Here is a 20,992-nt window from a genome sequence, read left to right as displayed (position 1 = left end):
TGACGTCTTTCAATCTTCTTGTGACCATCTTGCTTCTTTTCCCCTCTGGTCTCCTCTGTCTTCCCATGCCCACCTGTCCTCACATGAGGTGCAGTAAGCCTGTTGGTGTTGAGGCAGAGGGACCTGTTTGAAAAATTAGTACATACCAAATTAATGAGCCTGGAAGAGAGAGATGCATCCATTCATCAATATTTATTGAGCTTCTACTCTGTATAAGGTACTGGGTTAGACACAGACCCTGCTCTAACAGACCATCATCAGGCAGAAGCAGTTCCTGCCCTGTGCCAGGCACTTGGCTGGCATTATCTCATTCACAATCCTGTCACACCCCACGAGGCAAAGTATGTTCGCTGTAACGATAAAGTGCAGAGTTTGCTCTTCATTCAAAAGGGTAACTGACAGGAGCTGCAAAGCCCCCTGAGTGGCAATACTGACAGGCTTTCTGTAAATTCAGGTGAGCCTGGTCCCCCTGGACCTGAAGGGGGTCCCGTAGAAGGCATAAAAGGAGACAAGGGATTTATGGGCCAGCCTGGCCCAAGAGGTCCGCCTGGAACTGTAGGAGACATGGGGCCACCAGGTCATCCGGTAAGTGTGGAAAATTATTTTGACATCTTAGATTCTTCTAAATCGATTGCCAGGATCAGATGTAACTGGGGGCAACAAAAATTTCCCACTTGTGATGCTTCTGTGTAGTGCACCCCAAAAAAGATGGAGTCCAGGAGGTTCAAAGAATCAAAGAATCTTAAGAGTTGGACAGATTTGGTCTCCAAGAGGCCTCTGAAAGTTTGGTCCATATGGGACCCTTCTCTATGTCATTCCCGACCTTTTCTTGTTTAGACTCTGAACAGTTCCATTCTAGATGACAACATATTTTTTCTCTATTAATATGCTTTCAAAATGATCTTTGCCGGGCTTCCCTGGTGGCGCAGTGGTTGAGAGTCCGCCTGCCGATGCAGGGGACACGGACGGGGTTCGTGCCCCGGTCCGGGAGGATCCCACATGCCGCGGAGCGGCTGGGCCCGTGAGCCATGGCCGCTGAGCCTGCGTGACCGGAGCCTGTGCTCCGCAATGGGAGAGGCCACAGCAGTGAGAGGCCCGCGTACCGCAAAAAAAAAAAAAAAAAATTATCTTTGCCATCCCCTAAATGTCTATTTATTTTATCCCCATGACATACCTTCCAGTATTTGTAAATAGCTGCCATTTCCTTCTATTTTCTCTCCCAATAAATACATGGGTTTTTTTTTTTCTCAAATTCAGTTTAAGATGGCATCAGCTCTGCCTCTATTCTGAATATATCTTAGTTTGTCAATACCTTAAAAATGCAGCCCCTGGGACAAACACCTTACAGGAGTAAGAACTCAGTACCCCACGGAGTGGCTAGAGGATGGAAGAGTCTCACTACCCTGAACATTCTGTTTTATAATCCAACCTAAAATTCCACATGAGCTGTTGGGCAGCCTCATTACCACACAGTCATCACACATTGAGCTTACAGTCAACGAAAGACCTTGTGCCTTTTCCTCATGAACTGCTACTAAGTTTTCTCCATTACTTTTTTTTTATTTTTATTTTTGGCTGCGTTGGGTCTTCGTGCTGCGCGTGGGCTTTCTCTAGTTGCAGCGAGTGGGGCTACTCTACGTTGCGGTGCACGGGCTTCTCACGGCGGTGGCTTCTCTTGGTGCGGAGCACAGGCCCTGGGCACGCTGGCTTCAGTAGTTGTGGCACGCGGGCTCAGTAGTTGTGGCTCGCGTGCTCTAGAGCACAGGCTCACTTGCTGTGGCTCACGGGCTTAGTTGCTCCACCGCATGTGGGATCTTCCTGGACCAGGGCTGGAACCCGCATCCCCTGCATTGGCAGGTGGATTCTTAACCACTGCGCCACCAGGAAAGCCCTCTCCATTACTTTTTGTCTTGTCTATTTGTGTACTTGCGACATAAGGGCAGAACTTTCACATTTACCTTCCTTAATTATCATTTTGTTCCTTCAGGCTCATGTTTCCAGCCTATTAAAATCTCTCAATTCACAACATCTCACTCAACACTATGGCACCTTCCCTAGCTTTCTCCTAACAGCATATTTGAAAAACCTGATCCCTCTGTTTACATCAAATTCTTGGAAACTAATGAGGAAATCGGTTATGTCATAGATGTTCTGTGTTTCCTTGTGATGGGTAATGAGGTTCTTCAGCATGGCTTCTTGTCAGGAAACATGTTACACTCTCTTAAGCTCTCTTGGTATTTGGTTTCCAGAATCTACCTTTTTAAAACTTTTTTTTTAAGTGAGATATTTGCCCAACTGCAGTCTTAGGTATTTCTCATGTTCTCCGTGATTCTTTGAAAGTGGCAAACACTAATCCTATGATCACACTGAAAGTCCTTCCAAGGACACTGGGATGTGGAAAGTCTGGTTTGGAAATGCGATCTCTCTTAAATCCCCTGTGCCTCCAAGGTTAGTCTAGGCTTCTACATTTGCGCTTGAAAGAAAATTCTTCTTGATGGATATCTAAACTGACTCCTTGCCCTTAACGCTCTCTCCTTGCAGGAAGCAGCTTCTTCTCCACCCTAGGGCAGGGCCTGGCACCAGAGCTTCCTCCCTGGTTATCTTTACCACTGGAGAACAGGCCAGACTTCAGAAGCCTGAGGCTCCTTGATCACATGGTTGTTTTCTCTCTCTCCTTTTTTTTTTTTTTTTTTTTTTTGTGGTACGTGGGCCTCTCACTGCTGTGGCCTCTCCCGTTGCGGAGCACAGGCTCCGGACGCGCAGGCTCAGCGTCCATGGCTCACGGGCCCAGCCGCTCCGCGGCATGTGGGATCTTCCCGGACCTGGGCACGAACCCCCGTCCCCTGCATCGGCAGGCGGACTCTCAACCACTGTGCCACCAGGGAAGCCTTCTCTCTCCTTTTTTAACCTCACACCACCTTATGTAAGAAATAGGACTGTTCTTTCTTTCATCTTCTAGCTCCAAAGACAGCAGGCTGAAAGACCAGTTTTGTTATTGTCGGCATTTTCCATGACCTTCAATTCATTGTTTTCAAGTAATAGCATTCTGTCTCATTCATATGGACAGTATAAGAGTAGATGCAATATACATTCTGACATAGAACTCTTTTCGGAAGCCCTGTTCCCTCCCGGCTCCTCCGATGGCCTTGCTTGAGCATCTCATGGTCACAACAGCAATTAGTCTGAACCTCATAAGGAGGGAGCATCTCTGCCCGGTCAGACCACTGCATCTTTGCCAAACATGCATGTCAAAACTCCCCTGTCAACCCCTTCATGCTCTCATCCCTGGAACCTTTACTTCTATCACTCTGACCAGAGTAAGTTATAACCCTGATGGCTTAGTTAGAATGATGGTGGGTGCTACAATTCAACAGCAACTCTGTTGCCTTTGCAAGAATTACAAATACAAATTACAATTTTCATCCTGGCAATCTGGTACCTATTCTTCCTGAAAGATCTTCAAATACTGGGCAGTTCACTTTAGAATACAGAATATCCAATTGTATCCAATACTCACACCAACACACATTAACATGAGAAGTTATGTTGGCTCTTAGGCTTAAGGGTAGTTTTTACTTCTTTCTTATTGAAAATGACAGTCATAAGGTGAGGTAGGTGGCACAGGAGTTACAGGAGGTGAAATACTGGATTGGAATGTAAAAATGATGTCGGACAACTTTAACTCATTCTGACCCAACATAGCATTATATCCTATATGCTTTAAAAAAAACAAAGTGTAGTGAGTATTGTGATTTAAAAAATATGTCTGTTGCTCTGCTCTTTCTTTTTTAAAATATAGGGAGTACCAGGTGCCCCAGGTCTGCCAGGGGTCAGAGGTGATCCTGGATTCTATGGATTTCCGGGCATAAAAGGTACTGTTTCTGTGCACTACTCTTTGGATGCAAAGACAATGACCATGATTCATATTTTAGGGTACACAAATGTTTACTGAACCCCTACGGTCACCACAGACAGTTGGGGTACAAATAGGACCTCAGTATGAACGAAGAAGGAAGACTTCACCAGCACACAACCCCAGGGGCCTTAAAAATTAAACCATACCTTAAGGATGGGAACTATAGAAAAACTCAAAACAGGAACAGTTTAAAGTGGCTACCTTTGAGAGTACTGATGTGTGTCGGGCTGGGGGATAAGGAACTACATCAGTGGCAACAGTACTGCTTTGAATGGTTTATTTTACTTTGTGCATGTGTGATAATTTTAAGAAGCTGAAAATCTAAAAGAATATTCACCGAGCTGATAATGGGGGAGGGTAAGTAAATTTTTATATGCAGATTCAAGCACTTGTTTTTTTATGGGGCACATGTATTATGTTTTTAATCAGAGAAGACATGTAATTTGGAGATTTTAAGTTTAAAATGTTCATACACATAAATTTAAACTTCAGGTTTCAGAAAATAATTCTCAAATCTTCCGTAAGGGTGCTATGACCTCAAATGACATTTTGAATATTGGATTTGTTGTCTTAGCTGGTTAAATCCACTGGTATTGTTTTGTGTGTGCAGGGAATCTATTATCGTAGACTAAATAGATGCTACACAAGAATTTCAACCGAAGTGAACAAAACCATGTTTCCGTGAAAGACAAACTTTTCCAGGTCTGAGGGAGGACAAGCTGGAGTTTAAAGAGAGCCTTTTCAATGCTTTCAACCACTGGCTCTTCAAGGAGCAAAATAGCATAGAAGAAATCAAAGCAAGTGATTTTGAGGAGTCTCCCTAGACACCGGGTTGGTGAACACTGTCAGACAGCCTGGGGAAAAGGTGTGCACCTGCCACTGCCCCGAGTCTCAGAACAGGAGCAGCTAAGACTTGAAAACTTATAGAAAGGCCCTACTAAAGAAAGAACTATTCTGGTGAAATATTTACAGGTATATAGAGGGAAGATTCGTAAAATCAGTTCTTTGGAATATGTTCCATGAAACACATTCAAATAGTCTCTTAGATTCCAGAATAAGACTGTCTGTCATCTGGCACTACCTATGAGTTTGCACTTCTTTATGTGGACATTTTTAATCCCCAAAGGGAAAAATACTTAGGCCTCTTCTGGTAGATGTAAGCAAATGTTAACACTATCCTCAAGTTCTGATATCCAGTGGATAATTTATAGTGTAGTTGCCAGTTACCTTTGGGTAATAGAATTGTTTTATTATATTTCTGCTATGAATATCATGTTTAGTATTAAGTTCCTTCTAAGTTATCAGATGTAATGTCTACATTTTGTCAAGATTTTTTAAAAGAGAATATTTCTCCAAATCAATGGTGCTTGGTAATATTTCATTCATGTCGAAGACTGTTTGGGAGAGAAATCTTACCACTTTCATAGTTTACGTCAAAGTAGATATTCTATATGAGCTCATGAGAGTTCCTAACATAACTAACCTTGGGCTACTAGTAAAGCTAGAGTAATAAGCTGATAAAGTAGATAACTATTGACAACCAATATAATTCACTAGGAAGTGCTAAAATAGGTTTTAATGTCACTTCATATTTTACCTTAAATATTAAATTGAATTGGTTTCTGAACTTAAAAAGTGAACTCTTAGGAATGCTTCCCCTTCAATGCTAAAATACTAGTTCTTAATGCCTACTTCTAGAATATATTTTTAATAGACATTAAACATGGCTAATTGGGTCCAAGTGAAATTCCACAACCCATACAAATATAACTAATTTGCAGCCATTGTCACAGAACTCATAACCTCCGGTCATAACTGCCATTATCTAGAGTCGACCATCAACCTAAAGAGCTAGGAACCCCATTGTTCTATGTGGAATCACATTGCCTTTTTATTTTTTTTTAAGGGGAGAAGGGTAATTCAGGATTTCTGGGACCAAGTGGACCTCCAGGGCGAATTGGGCCAAAAGGACCACCTGGTAAATATTATTTCTTTAGTATTGCTGTCCATGAAGAAACAGTAACTCATCAGGAAAGCCATCATCTTCTTATATGTTCATGTCAATAGGTGTACGTGGAGACCCTGGCACAGTGAAGATCATCTCCCTTCCAGGAAGCCCAGGCCCACCTGGCCCAGCTGGAGAACCAGGGATGCAAGGAGAACCTGGGCCCCCGGGGCTACCGGGAAACCCAGGTGTGGAACTGGCAGCATTGACTGGGATCACTAGGAAGCAGTTGAACCAAAATACCTGTAAAGAGCTTTGGAAACAAATGATACAACTTAACAGAAAATGTTACACATTACAGTGTTTTTAATAATCAGCTTTAGCACTGAGCTCATTTTACTCTTGACCAGCAAATAAAACTCCTTTTGAATCTATTGAAAACTGTTGTGTATAGTATAAACTTGAACAAATACACCTTAGGAAACTCAGGATTTTTTTGGTTAAGGTAAAAGTATGAAGTCTATCTTCTCTGACAACTGTCATTCTTAGAGTTCTGACTATTTATAAATGATTGCCCAAATAAACCTGAGTTTCAGGTATTTATACTTTTCTAACAGTTTGTACGGTACTTGGAAGAGTAGTAAATGCAAATGTATGCTTAATATTATGAAATCTTTTCCAAATATTGGTTCATTGCAATTGACTAACCCTTTTTTATAGTCTTAGCATATTGTAATAGACTTCTGAATGGAATTGTTGTGTTCTACGTTTGCCTGAATCACCTGGGAGATAAGAGAGAGACGATTTATTACTTTGATCAATACAAGGGCATAGTGAATTCTGGAGCAGCATAAATCAAAATGGTAGCACAATTTTAAACTGCTGTATTTCATATACTCCTAGTTCACTTTTCAGGGCTTTTTTTTTTCCCCCTGGGAAGTAGAGTGTAACATGTTGGATGACCAACTGTCCCAGTTTGCCCAGTCTGTTCTCTTTGCAGGACTTTTATTGCTGAAACTGTAGAAGTCTTGGGTAAACTGGGATGGTTGGCCACCCTGCTTTTTTTTCTATACCATCCATTCAATACAATGTTGGGTTTTTTTGCCTAGGACCCTGTGGGCCAAGAGGTAAACCAGGCAAGGATGGACTACCAGGAACCCCTGGACCAACTGGAGAAAAAGGCAACAAAGGTTGTAAAGGAGAGCAAGGTAAACAAACAGCTGGCTGTTCTCCTTCACTGAAGGAGAGCTATTACCCATATATATACAGGGAAAGGAGCCTTGTTCAAATTTGTGACTATAAGATCTAGATCAAGATCTAAATCTAGATCTTTCAACTTGTGTTGTGCAGATTAGACTAAAAGCCGGGGCAAAATGTTCTTTCGGAAGAAGACAGAAAATCAAGAGTTACTGGAATAAACCATTCTTCCTATCTGTTAACTGGACAAATGTACTTCAGATTTTTAACCTGAGGACACACAGGCCTAATGAAACACCAGTTCTATTTTCAGAAAAGCGGATACTGTGTACTTAGTTGATAATATCTACTTGTAAGAGTAGCACCTAAGTACATAGTTGGAAAAACATTACCTTGATATGAACAGAAGAGCAACTTAGTATCCCTATTTAAGAAAGCTGTCTTTTAACTTTGCCATTCTTGAATACTAACTCAACAACTCATGTGCGTGTCCCAGAAGGGGGCCTCTTTAAGTACTTTAGTCTGAACATAAACTTATATGTGTCAATTTGATATGCCCAGATCAAAACCTACCTTCTGCAAAAGTTTCAAAAGCACCTTTCTAGAAAATACCCAGCTCTCCAAATCTTACTTTTTAGGATTGCTGACTTTGTTAAAGTAAGAGAAGCCTCTAAATGTGATTTCGAATTTATTGACATATGCCCAGATCTACTATAATACAACTGTAAAGACTAGACATTTGTCTATAAATATGCTAACTAATAATATTAATTGTAATGTTAACTGCCTAATCACTCATGACTTAGTATTATCCTGAGTGCTTTAAAACATTTAAAACATTATTAATCATTCGACTTTCCTTAAAAATGTGTTTTTCAAAATGGTAAAAAATAAAACTCTTATTAATAATCCCATAAATTTAAGAACTTTACTGACCAAGTCTGGGTTACAGAATGGGGCCAAAGCAAGAGCAAGGCTACTACAACACAAACTGTGCTGAGAATTATTCACAAGTAGACAGTTTGTCTTGATGTCAGGCACCACAGGGCAATACGAAGATGAAAACGTGATCTCAAAAGACTCATCATCAGATATACACAAATATCTATCGTAAGAGGCATTTGTAATACAATAGTCAACATTTAAGAATATTCTTTGGCCATTTTATAAACCATTATTCTTTAGGACTCCTTTCTGTATTTGAGGCTTAATAAATATATATAAACATTTAAATTCTTATTTTGGAAAAACAAGTTTGAGGTTTCATTTGTGTTGCAACGTGTTTAATGTGTTTTTTAAAGGACCGCCTGGATCCGATGGCCTGCCAGGCTTGAAGGGGAAACCTGGAGACACTGGACCACCTGCAAGGGGGACAACGATGAGGGGCTTTGTCTTCACCCGGCACAGCCAGACCACAGCGATTCCCTCCTGTCCAGAAGGGACAGAACCACTCTATAGTGGGTTCTCTCTTCTCTTTGTACAAGGAAATGAACAATCCCATGGACAGGACCTGGGTAATGCCCTCGTTCTCATTTCTAGCTACTTTGTTCCACATGCAGACTCTGCATTTTTATGGCATGGGGTACTTCCCTCTGAAGTTAAGTATAAACAACCTGAGTATCTCACAGCACTTTTTAAAGAGAGTAAATAAGACATTGGCCTGTCTAATATTCATTCCGGAATGTAAGCTCTAGAAGGAGCCTGGCTCATGAATGTCAATCTAGCTCATCCTGTACAACGCAAAGACTTTTCACTAAAATACCTGTCTGCTTTTTAATCTTCAAAGTAACATCTTTTCTAAAGATTTGTCTGGTCATTGGCTAGCATATACATATGAAGAACTGGGAATACTTTGAAGCAGACATTTTTCCAAGCAACCTCTGCTAGTCCTTAAATTCTAGACTGATTAGAAACGGCCACAGGAAGTGTTAAAGGTGGAAGAATGAAGGAGGATTTCTTTCCCTATTGGATCTTTAATTTCTATCAGTATTAAAACTTTTCAATCACACATTTTGTAAATAGCTCTTTTGTGTTGTCTTTCTCCAGTTTTTGCCATAGGTTGTGTTTTAATTAGCCTCTATCTAGTAATGATAATCAAAATAATTTGAATTTACTGAAAGTGACACCCAGTCTGATGTTTTATTAGGAACTCTTGGCAGCTGCCTGCAGAGATTTACTACAATGCCATTCTTATTCTGCAATATCAATGATGTATGTAATTTCGCATCTCGAAACGATTATTCATACTGGCTCTCAACGCCAGCTCTGATGCCAGTGGACATGGCTCCAATTACTGGCCGGGCCCTGGAGCCTTATATTAGCAGGTAAAATCCCAATCCCTTAGTTTCGTGATGGGAGCAGTTGAATCACTTCGTTTGTAATGGAATGTAAGGCAGCACGTCATGGTGCAGAAAGTGGCGATGCTGCCATCTTCTTTGTTTCGTGTTACAGATGCACTGTCTGTGAAGGTCCTGCAATTGCCATAGCTGTTCACAGCCAAACTACTGATATCCCCTCATGTCCTCCTGGCTGGATTTCTCTCTGGAAAGGATTTTCTTTCATCATGGTAAGGAGAAAAGGAACAGTAAATTCATAGTAAAGATAATCTGTGGAATCTTACCTTGGGCTGGATGAGACGTGGCCCCAGGAATACTGCTTGACATCAATAGGCACAGTCTGCTGTGGATATTTGCTTGAAAATCTGCAAATATACTTTTTTTTTACTTCAAGTAAGTTGCTCTTTGGTAAATAATGGAGCATTTTAAAAAATAGACTTCTCAGAAAGAGACTACCCACAAATTCTAAGTAAGACATTTAAGTGTAGAGTAGCTACCATATTGGTAATAGAATGCCTTTTTAAAAAAATGTGGCAGCTGTTTTATATGTCCTCCAAAAGCCTTCTGAAAACCCTGCAAGGTAGTTTCTCTCATCTACAGTTTTACAAGAATGAAGTAAAGAAATTTCCCCAGGGTCTCACAACTAGTAAGTGGTAAGACTGGGATCTGAATCTGAGCCTGTCTGCTCCAAAATCTTTGTGCCTTATACTGTGACCCTTTGAAGTTCCTATGAAGATGGGAACTAAAAGAAACAGCCTTTTAAAGAAAAATTCCCGAGATGTAAGTACTAAATGAAGAAATCTAGGGATTGACATTTGTGATTCTGATACCTGCACAGATGTGGCTAGTGGTCATTCATATTCTGTGTAGCATCATTTATGATATACTCTTCCCCCTTCTTTACTCACAGACGTCCATTCATTCAATCATTAATTCACCAAATATTTATTTAACACCTACTATACGCCTTGACCATTCTAGGTACTAAGGATACTGGCAGTGAACCAAAGTTCCTGCTCTCATGGAGCTTATATCCTAGTGATAGACATAGAAGCAAGAAGACAAAATAACAATAATAGTAATGAGTTCAGGTGGTGAACAGTCCTAGGAAGGAATAAGGCAAGATAAGGGGAGAGACTGATAGGGATGAAGTCGAGGAAATCTTTTTGGAGGTTATATTTAAGCAGACCCCTGAATGACAAGGAAGAACCAGTCAGACCTGGGGAAAAGAGCATTCCAGGCAAAATAAAAGGCTTTTATTTTATTTTTGATGACTATCCTTCAACTTGGAAGGTAGCTGGAGTGTTAGTAAATTTGGGTAAAGAAACACAAGAGGTTTAATTCATCCTTTCTGGGGTTTTTTCTTACTGTCTTCTATTACAACAAAGAACATTTTCGAGCACTGAAAATGTGAGCAGTTATGCAAAGAATTCTTATTTGGATACTTTTATTATGACAGTTCACAAGTGCAGGTTCAGAGGGCGCTGGGCAGGCACTGGCATCCCCCGGCTCCTGCTTAGAAGAATTCCGAGCCAGTCCATTTATAGAATGTCATGGAAGAGGAACCTGCAACTACTATTCAAATTCCTACAGTTTCTGGTTGGCTTCATTAGACCCCAGAAGGATGTTCAGGTAACTATTCACAGTCACGTTTAATCCGATGGCTCAACTGCATAACGATTCAAAGGTTGCCTGTGTTAGATTCTCATGCCCTGTGTGTTGATGTACTCACATCTAAAACATCTCCCCATGCCAATAAAATCCTGTTTAGCCTGTTTAGCCAATAAAATCCAGTTTACAAGTGGTCTAGAGTCAACAGGTAGCCCTGGTTTGTGCTACTGTACCCATAAAGACCAAAAAAAGTGTGATTTTTGTCATCACTAAATGTATTTAATGTTTATATATGAATTTATAGACTACTGAATGAAACTGTCAACACTAAATGATCTGCTAATCTTAATTTACTGTATTGGAAGACTTGCGAGTAATACAGAGTATTAAAAGGATAGAAGTAGTTTTTATTTCAGAAAAAATGATCCATAACTTTGCACCTGCAAGTTGCTGCTAAACAACTAATATACGGACATAGATACCTTTTCAGAAATATACCTCCCTATAATAAAGTTTAGATGAGCTACAATATTCATTAATAAAACTCGAACCCAGGAAGTATTTCCCTTTTATCTATAAATTCATGAAACTTTTTGTGGGTTTTTTTCTTAGTTTTGTTTCGTTTTTTATTTCAGAAAACCTATTCCGTCAACTGTGAAAGCTGGGGAGTTAGAAAAGATCATAAGTCGCTGTCAGGTGTGCATGAAGAGGAGACATTGAAGAAATAAAGAAAAAATAGAACTGTGACTTTTCATCCTAAATAACCAAGTAATGATAAAGAACATGCAGTTATTTAAGTATTTTTCTCTAACCGAACAGTATCGCCCTACGATGGCTTAGTACAAAGTTTCTATTTGTTTCCCCACACAACAAAGCATTCTTTTAAGTTAGTTCTGTGATACTGCTCTCTAAATCTGTACTGTGTCAAAGTTCCCTAACTCAAGGCAGTAGGCTTTTCACAAAATATCACTGAAATTGTATTCCATTTGTATCCAATGCACTAAGTAAATGGTGACTGTATAAAGTTTGATGCTACAAGTTAAGAGCTATTTGGTCTACTGGATTCCCAGGATTTGCCCCCCTTCTATTCCAGTCTTTGAGACTCAGGGAGGCTAAATCTGTTTTAGATTGCCCAACCACCCGCTTCCTAAAGCTTTAGACCCTGGGTAGGGAAGGGGATGGAGACAAGTGGAATACTAGAGCATCATGAATAAACTGGACTTTTAAACCTGGTGAGTAACCTAAGGCCTAAGGGAACCGGAATTGAACTGAGGTTCATGGATTTTTCTAGTGCTTTTTCAAACATACCCAAGACTGTGGCCAAAAGGGGGTTGCTCTGAGTGGAATCATAATAGCCTTGGAAATACTGTCTGGTTTTGGTTTACATATTTTAAAAGATATTTTTGTTTGTCCATTGAATTCATTTCACTGCAGCAATATAGCTTACTTATATTCAAACAGATACAATTTTTACCCTAGTGAATTAATTACATCCACACAAATAACAAGGACACTACTTCCTAGATGTGCACTTTATCCCCATCCCTATAAATCTTGGTGCATACCTTATATAATAGTTCAGCAATCCATGGAAGAAAAGTCATTTGTTAGCTAATCAGGCTCAGAATATTTTTCCTTTGCTCTAAATATTCCATTTAAACTGGGTGTTCAGAGATTTATTCCCTTGTTAACTGTCTAATTCTTCCTTTGTAAAAACATGTTTTTGATATTCTTACAAACCACTGAAAGAGTCCATTGTGTAAAAATCTTAACGTACGAATTGTATAGTTTGGCAGTTGTATGTCAACTATGCTTCCTGATCCACCTAGGTGGAGTTGGTGGTGCTGATATTTAAATTCAGGTTATTGTTTCAGCCTCAGTTGCTCTGTAAGTGAAGATGTGACCCCAGAGGACAGCACAGACTGTGACCTTGGTTGGCATCCTTCACTGCTCATGTGACTACTGTCAAGCCATTTTTACATTTAAACTGAGAAGTGCATTTTACTTATTTACTTAGACTCATTTTTTTTTTAGATTCATCTGATACTAAGACTTCTTTTGCTCTAAAAATATCCTACTCTCTTAATTGTACTATCACGGCATAGGGCTAGCTGATCTCCACAAACCCTGTGTAGGTCAGCAATTCTCTAAATGTCGTCTCTAGACCAGCAGCATCAGCAGTATCTGGGTACTGGCCGTAAGTGCAAATTCGAGGGCTCATCCTAGACCTTTAGAATCAGAAACGCTGGGGGTAAGGCCCAGAAATCTGTGTTTTAACAAACCCTCCAGGTGATTTCTGATTGGGAAGAACTGCTCTAGGCAAACACTTAAGAAACAATTCTACAGACAGTTACCAGGTACAGCTGGCTTTGGTTCACTGCCAGTATCATTGCTCCATCCATGCCTCTCTTTAAAGTCCAAAATCACAAATGACCTTAAGGTCATCTAATTTTACTAATAAGTGAATGCTCTATTACTGGTGCTAATGCCAAATGACTGGCCTCTGCTTGTCCCCAAGCCTCCATCTTTTCTTGCCCTCTTATCAGTGTTTAACTTCTGAGGAAGACAAGTGATGCTAAAACCTTAAATTCCAATGAAGCCATATTAACAGTTGCTCAGTCCCACTTCTAAGACTGAGCATTAAAACATAGTTCATGTGCATTCCTTTCCAGATACCTATCAGTAGTTTATAAGGTTAGGAAGATTTAACTTTGTAGATAAATGTAAATAACTTGTTTCTTCTAAATTTCGGGCTTCAACTTTGGAATTTCACAGTGTGCTGAAATAATGGATTTCTCAAAGGTCTTTTTACAAGATAAACATTATTAAGTAACTTATTTATAAAAGTATTACAATAATTCTAAATTTGAATTTTATTGCTAATTTAACTTACAAAGATTTTTCTATGCATCCAGTGTAACTTACTGCTACTAAACTTAATTTAATATTTACTCTATAACCAAATGAAATATATTTAAAATATATTGAATATTTTATATTATATCTTGACAAAATTACAATGTTATAATGTACTAATATTTCTGTAATTACAGCTTAAATATTATTTTATTGTATTGTTTAAGAATAAAATTGAAAAAATTATATCTGGTCTTATTTTTTTCAAAATATAAACAAATTTTTTTGGATTGTAAGAACAGTATATGTTCACTGTAAAAACAACAGCAATTATGAAGAAGAATATAAAAATTGCCATGATCTAACCCTCACCCCCACCCAACTTTTTTCTTGTAAATATATTTTTAAACAAAAATGGAATAAAAAGCATGCTGTCTTGAAACTAAATTTTTTAATCAAACTTAATACACTGTGGACATATTTTCACATCAATAGATAAGAACTAATCATTATTTACATGGATTTCCTACATAAATCAATGAATTGATGGACATTTATTTTAGTTTTATTATGGACATATTATACACATTTTATCTTACATTTGTCCAATTATTTACTCAGGATAAATCTCTAGGAGGAAAACTGAAGAATCAAAGGACTTGCAATCTTAGGCCTTTGAGAGAGAGAGAGAGAGAGAGAGAGAGATACATATATATATATAAATGTTCTCCAGGAACATTGCTAGAATTTCCAGTTGCATCAACACAATGTAATGAAAACACCCATCTCCCTATGATTTTATCAATACTGGATATTCTTTTGTAATTTTGCCTGTCTCATTTTAATTTACATTTTGCTCATTACCAGTGAGGCTGAATATTTATCACTTTAAATTAGTATCTGGGTTTTTTAATTTAGTATATTTAATTAGTGCGTGGTTTTTTGTGTTTTTTTTTAACTGTGAAAGGCCTAATAATATCTTTTTCATTTCCTATTGAGATATTTAAGGAGTTTTTACAAGTCAATAGGAAAACATACAGATTACAGAAGTTATGGGTCATATATTTTGATAAATGTTCCCCATTTATAATGCAAATACTCCTTATTCAAGGAAAAATATTCATAAAATTTCAAAGGTAGAGAATTGGTAAAGATGAATGCCTTTAATACACAAAATCTTAACTCTCATAGGTAAGAAATTTTGGGGCCGTGTTAAATGACAATAAAGATATAATCAAAGGAAAAAACAGAATGAATGAATAGTGATGCTGGGTAATAATTCTAAGAAAGCCAAGAAAATTGTTGCTCAAATAAATATTTAGAAACACTCTCATAATTGGGACAAAAAAATCTAATTTGAAAACATTTTGAGTCAAAAAATATACTCATCTATTTTAATGAACTTATTTTTACTGCTGACAGGTAGAACAATGAGTGCTGTATTTGAGTTCATTCTCTCTACTTATAAACCTGTTTAAAAAGAAAAATCTTGATCAGTCTCTAAGGGATTCTTTGCAACTTACTGACAGGGCACTTGCAGAACACTAAGAGTGCCTAATTCACCTCACCCTAATCCATGCTCTGCTTACTGGAAACTAAGAGACAACCAAACACAGGAGGAAACAACTGATTTTGAATAACCGGGCTCAACTTAAACATTCAGATAAATATGACCCTCTCTAGGTTTTTGGAGGCCCTATGGTGTTTCTAAAAATGCTAACACTGCTCAAAACCTGTTTAGAACTATTGCTTTGGAATTATCTTTAATTCCAATTTATCAGTCAAACAGGGAAATAGATCTCATTACTTTAAACCGAAGACCTACAACATGCTCAATATGGCTGCTCCATAAACATAGAGAGATGAGTGAGATAAAGACCTTGGTCTCAAACATGGAACTTATCACCTGGTAAGGGAAAATAAGGCAAATACATAGATAATTATAATACTGAACAGAATATGACAAGTACTGTAAGAGTCAACAAACAGTGGTTCAAAAGTTGGAGCCCTCAGGAAATCATAAGAGAGAGGACATTTTAGGTGGTCCTTTAAGGGCAGTTAGGATTTCAAGAAACAGAAGGTGATCAGAGGCAGGATGGCATTCTAGGTGGCAGAAATAGCATAGATAAAAGTAAGTACTTAGGAAAGCATGAAGCAATCTCACAGAACAATTAATGGTCAAGAATACATGGAATATATACATATATATCATATACACACACAAGGAGTGGTAAATAAAGTGGCATAGCAGGAGGTGAGGGCCATATTAGGGTTTAGAACACCAAAGTGAACTTGCACATCATTGGTTGGCATTAGAGACCCACTGAAGATTTTGAGCCGAAGAGTAGAATGATCATACAAATGGTAACATGGAAGATCCAATATTTCATATACTACCCTCCCAGTTTCAAGTGTTTTAAAAAATTACTGTACTGCTGTACGGACATTTGAATTTGTGGAGAACTATAAGTCATCAATTTATTTTTGTATTTGGGGCTTCAAATTTGGGATGTCTTTGTCACAAATTGTAAAAATAGGTTCTTTGTGGATCCAATAGCCAGGAATAATTAGAGAAAGAAAAATATTGGAAATGGGGAGGCCAGTTAAAAGGGTAACAGTCCAGATGATTGGTCATGGTCTCGTAGGGGGAAGAGAAATGACAGAGAAAGTGGACAGTTAGCCCTGAGGTGGGAGAATATAAAGGATGGGGAACAGTGAAAGGTGATTTCAGAATCTTGAACCTTGGTGACTGTAAAAAATATCTTGCCATCAACTGAACAAGGAAATTCAGAAGTTATCTGCATTAGGAAGAGGGAGAAAATTTGAGTTGGAAACCCTGTTCGGATCAAAGCTCCAATGGGACACTTACGAAGAAATGGCTAGAACTACTGTAACAGGATGAGACAAAATGGTCTGTTAATTTTATTTAGATTTAAATACCACCTTTTCCCACAAAAGATTTGAGGCAACTGTGGGTGAAAAGACAGTCAATGATGGATTGAATCATAAACAGGAATGCCCACATTAATGACAGAAGAGACAGAAGACCCAGCATGAAGCTTTATTACAAAAAACAAGGGAGCAGGGCTTCCCTGGTGGCACAGTGCTTAAGAATCTGCCTGCCAATGCAGGGGATATGGGTTCGAGCCCTGGTCCGGGAATATCCCACATACCGTGGAGCAACTAAGCCCGTGTGCCACAACTACTGAGCCTGCGCTCTAGAGCCCGCGAGCCACAACTACTGAAGTCCGAGCACCACAGCTACTGAAGCCCATACGCTACAACTACTGAAGCCCATGCACCTAGAGCCCGTGATCCACAACAAGAGAAGCCACTGCAATGAGAAGCCCGTGCACTGCAACGAAGAGTAGCCCCTGCTCACCACAACTAGGGAAAGCCCGCGCACAGCAATGAAGACCCAACGCAGCCAAAAATAATACGTAAATTAAATAATTAAATTTACTTTAAAAAAAAAAGGGAGCAGAGTTTCCAGGTAAGGGAGAGAAAGAGCCTTTTCTTCTTCTTTTAGAATTTACTACCAGTTAGGTGTAACTGGTAGGTGCTTTCATGTATTGATACTACAATCTTGTCTAATTTAATTTAACAGAATCAACTGATGCAGGAAGATTATGGTTTATCAAGATTAAGGGAGAAGACTTTGGATTTGGTAATTGGATCACAATCCTCATTTGAAAGTGAATTCGATTTCCCTGGAGGGTAAGACACAGGAGTTAAAAACCAAACTGCAAGTAATTAAGATATAGAAAGATATTAATACTAGTGGAGCAGGAAGACCCTCACTTCTAAAGATTTTGGTCATAGTGGGCTTATTCAGCTTGGTCTCTAAATTCCCCCCGAAAGTTTGGCTTGTAATGGCTGATCACTCCTAAAATCAATCTTTTTTTTTTTTTGCGATACGCGGGCCTCTCACTGTTGTGGCCTCTTCCGTTGCGGAGCACAGGCTCTGGAGGCGCAGGCTCAGCGGCCGTGGCTCACGGGCCCAGCCGCTCCGCGGCATGTGGGATCCTCCCGGACCGGGGCACGAACCCGTGTCCCCGCATCGGCAGGCGGACTCCCAACCACTGCGCCACCAGGGAAGCCCTTCAATCTATTCTTAAAGGATGATTTGTCACTATTAAGAAGGGGCCCCAAAACGAAATTCTCAGAGGACTTCCTAAATGGTTTTAAAGAATGGTAACATCTCTGGAGTATCTTTAGACTCTAGAGAAGTACCTACTCACGTGTATGTCTCTGGTTGTTTGTTAACGTCGAGGCACACAAAGTATTCCGTGAATTGGCTTCAGTCCCTCCCAACGTTGATGAGCATGGCACTGACTTTCCCCCGGAAAGTTAGTGGTTAAGTGGTTAGATGCAGACAATTCTTAGAAGCTAAACAAGGCTGTTAACTACTGTGAACCCTAACTTCTCCTTTTCGGTGATTCTCATCTTTAAGGATCAGTGGAGCCAGTCAGGGCAGGGGTCACTGTTTAAGGAAGACATAGAGGGCTTGAAAAGTCGTCAAAATTGTACTATAGTGTTTAAGAATCACTTGCAGAACAGGCGAAATATGCAGATTCTTAGGCCTCACACCAGTCCTGATTTTCACGCAGACAGTCCTGAAAACTAGTTATTTAACTAGCTACTGAAGGTTTACCTTGTAAACAGGAGAAGCGGTTGGCGCACCTTGCCCATAACAAAGATGTCGGCTCATCGGCGTCGTACTGCCCCCGCTCCTATGCGTGGGCCGTACGTCCGCCCTTCCCTGAGTCACATGACCACAAACCTGCCTCAACTACGGCTCCTGGGAGGGGCCAGTCCCGGAAGTTCTCGCGTCTTTTCCCGCCCGCTGCGGGCCTCTGTGGCCGGTGATTTGCCCAGGCGCCTCCGTGCGCTCGGCCAACGGTCTCTGACAGCGCCCACCCGAGCGCCCCGGGAGCCGGCGGGCGGCGGTCCTCGCCAGGGACCTTCAGCGGGCCCAGGGGTGAGTACTGACGTCTTCCCGACCCGGGACCCGCGGCCCGAGCCGGCTGCCGGGCCTAGCGCCGCGGCTCTGACCCTCCGTTGATGGAGGGACCCGCTGCGGCCCCGGCCCGTTAGTAGTGTAGTCTTGGCCGGAGGCCCGACCCCAGAGCCTCTCGTCCTCAACCCTGGGCTTTCCTCTTCCTTAGGGCGTCCTGAGAGCTTCAAGCGCGGTTTGGCTGGTAGTCTTCTCTCATCCTTCTCAGCCAAGGCCCTGGTACCTTTTAGTATGACCTTGAACCCGATGCCTGCCGTCTTTAAAAGTAGTTTTTGGTTTGTTTTGTCTTTACTTTGTGGAAAAGAACGTGTTCGAAAAGAAAGGCCTTGTTGGAAGCCCAGGTACCTCGGGGAGGCCCCTGGTCGGGCTGCTGTGTAAGCATCCTTGCTCGCAGGTGTGGATGCCCGGAGATGCTCCTAGATTTCATTCCAGGAGCTGGGAAATGGGGAAAGCTCGGATTCCCGTTCCGACAAGCCTCTGACCTTCGTCTGCAGGTGCAGTTCCGCTTATATGGTATTTAGAAGAAAACCCTCGGTGGCGGCCTACAACTTTAGAGCAGGGGGCATTCTCGAGGGAGGAGAATACTTTCAAAAGTGGTGGCGTCTTTTAGTTGCAGAAGATAAAAGCTTTAGGGCCTTTGTTCCCAAATATAGAACCAGTTGTTTACAGGCCTCTCACCCCACTGAGAGACTTTAACTGAAAGATTTTAAATGTTTTCTCACCCTAACTGAAAAAACATTTGTTTCCGTGTCTGATATCCCAAAGGAAAAACCCTGAAGAGGATAGATTCAGAAACAATTAGAGCGATTTAGTTGTACCTAGTAGTCTCTTCCCCTGTAATTAAATTGTGGGTGGGACCTGCTATCTATTTGGTTTCAAGCACTCGTGAGTTGGTTTTGCTGGATTTTTCCAAAAGGAAATTGTGTTTTCTATCCCTTCCTGTCTGATAGGGCTGCCTTATTTTATGATTACAAAGTTTAGCTGTTACTGTCCTCCCTTCTTGTGTTGAAACTTGTTTTCTGTGGATTGATAACGTTATTTTAAAATTCGTTGATTTTTATTTTTCCAAGTTTTCAGTGATTTTTCTTTAAAAATTAAAATTAATCTTGGGTTACTACACTGTGATTTTCTAATACACCCATTCTTTAAGTATAGTTGCTTGAAAAGAGAACTGAAACAGGGTGACTGTATAAAAGCCTTGAACTAGGTCCACATAATAAGCGACAAACAACCCAACATTTTTTTTGGTAATTGGAGAATTATATAAATCTTTGCAACCACAGTCAGTTTGACCCAGGTTGTTTCTGTGACTTCCTGGGCTACTTCTTTGCATCCCAGTGTTCTAATATAGAAAATAAGAAAGTCAGGCTTGAATCATTGTGTCCCCAAATTGGGACACTTTCCACGAGTGGGATGTGACTTGACTTTAGGTGGTTTGCAGATGAGGGTTTTTTGTAAGAGTTATGTTTTTGTTACCTGTCTTTATATATGTACATTAAGTCCATGGTTTAAAAAAGTAATGTAAGGGTATTCCCTAGTGGTCCAGTGGTTAGGACTCAGCACTTTCAAAGCCAGGGTCCCAGGTTCAATCCCTGGTTGGGGAATTAAGATCCCTCAAGCTGCATGGCCAAAAAATAAATAAAATAAAATAGTAATGTAAAATTTCCTTTTAAAATACACTTAAGGTTTTTAAAAATTGAGTTAAAGAAAAGATTAAGTATAGCTGAGCGTAAACGTACTGTGTGAGTATGGAAAAAAAAGCATGAAGTTGGTAAGTTACTGATGGTTGGGAACCACCGGGCTTAGAAAGTAGAGATATAAGATCATCTATGATTCTGAGACAGATTTTTGTCTCCTTAGTTATATCACAGAGACTCATGTACTTGTTGCCTAGTAGATTGTAAGTGACAAAATTGGAGTTAATATCTTAACTCCAAATGAGAAATTTATTTTCTTTATTGCCAAAAGATATTAACAAAAATGTCACAGTCTAATGAGGGAGAAAAAAATTAGATTTTGATCTATTTTACTTAAGCAGAAAAGCCAGTAATTGGAACAGTACAATGTTAAATCTTAGTAGAAAAGTTCCATCTACTTTGTCAGTAGCTCATATT

General features: G+C 40.0%; 2 protein-coding genes and 1 long non-coding RNA gene across 19 annotated transcripts in view; 2 read left to right on the top strand and 1 right to left on the bottom strand.

The window, feature by feature from the left end:
- Positions 1-14,109, top strand: part of COL4A3 (collagen type IV alpha 3 chain) — a 134,377-nt gene extending 120,268 nt beyond the window's left edge. For all 4 annotated transcript variants that reach the window (XM_024740599.1, XM_024740600.1, XM_024740602.1 and 1 more), the window contains 10 exons: positions 455-585; positions 3,800-3,872; positions 5,823-5,894; positions 5,984-6,109; positions 6,971-7,069; positions 8,360-8,572; positions 9,205-9,382; positions 9,510-9,624; positions 10,854-11,026; positions 11,641-14,109. In XM_024740599.1, coding sequence (XP_024596367.1) covers positions 455-585; positions 3,800-3,872; positions 5,823-5,894; positions 5,984-6,109; positions 6,971-7,069; positions 8,360-8,572; positions 9,205-9,382; positions 9,510-9,624; positions 10,854-11,026; positions 11,641-11,725 — 1,265 coding nt within the window. In that variant the 3' untranslated portion in view covers positions 11,726-14,109. The remainder of the gene's footprint in view (positions 1-454; positions 586-3,799; positions 3,873-5,822; positions 5,895-5,983; positions 6,110-6,970; positions 7,070-8,359; positions 8,573-9,204; positions 9,383-9,509; positions 9,625-10,853; positions 11,027-11,640) is intronic.
- On the bottom strand, positions 18-18,590 carry LOC112396751 (uncharacterized). Its single transcript, XR_003002636.1, has 3 exons — positions 18,516-18,590; positions 9,679-9,759; positions 18-123 (listed from the first exon to the last, which is right to left on the bottom strand). It is a non-coding gene; the product is annotated as an uncharacterized LOC112396751 (long non-coding RNA).
- Positions 18,591-18,642: 52 nt separating this feature from the next.
- Positions 18,643-20,992, top strand: part of MFF (mitochondrial fission factor) — a 43,720-nt gene continuing 41,370 nt past the window's right edge. For 13 of the 14 annotated variants that reach the window (XM_024740502.1, XM_024740501.1, XM_024740500.1 and 10 more), the window contains exon 1: positions 18,691-18,842. The gene's annotated coding sequence lies outside the window, so the exon portion shown is untranslated. Of the gene's footprint in view, positions 18,843-20,992 lie in introns of all 14 variants that reach the window. The other variant, XM_024740509.1, reaches the window with a different exon arrangement.

This window comes from Neophocaena asiaeorientalis, unplaced genomic scaffold, assembly GCF_003031525.2.
Source record: "Neophocaena asiaeorientalis asiaeorientalis breed wild unplaced genomic scaffold, Neophocaena_asiaeorientalis_V1.1 scaffold388, whole genome shotgun sequence".
Taxonomy (NCBI): Eukaryota; Metazoa; Chordata; class Mammalia; order Artiodactyla; family Phocoenidae; genus Neophocaena; species Neophocaena asiaeorientalis.
This window is presented reverse-complemented; position numbering and strand designations above follow the sequence as displayed.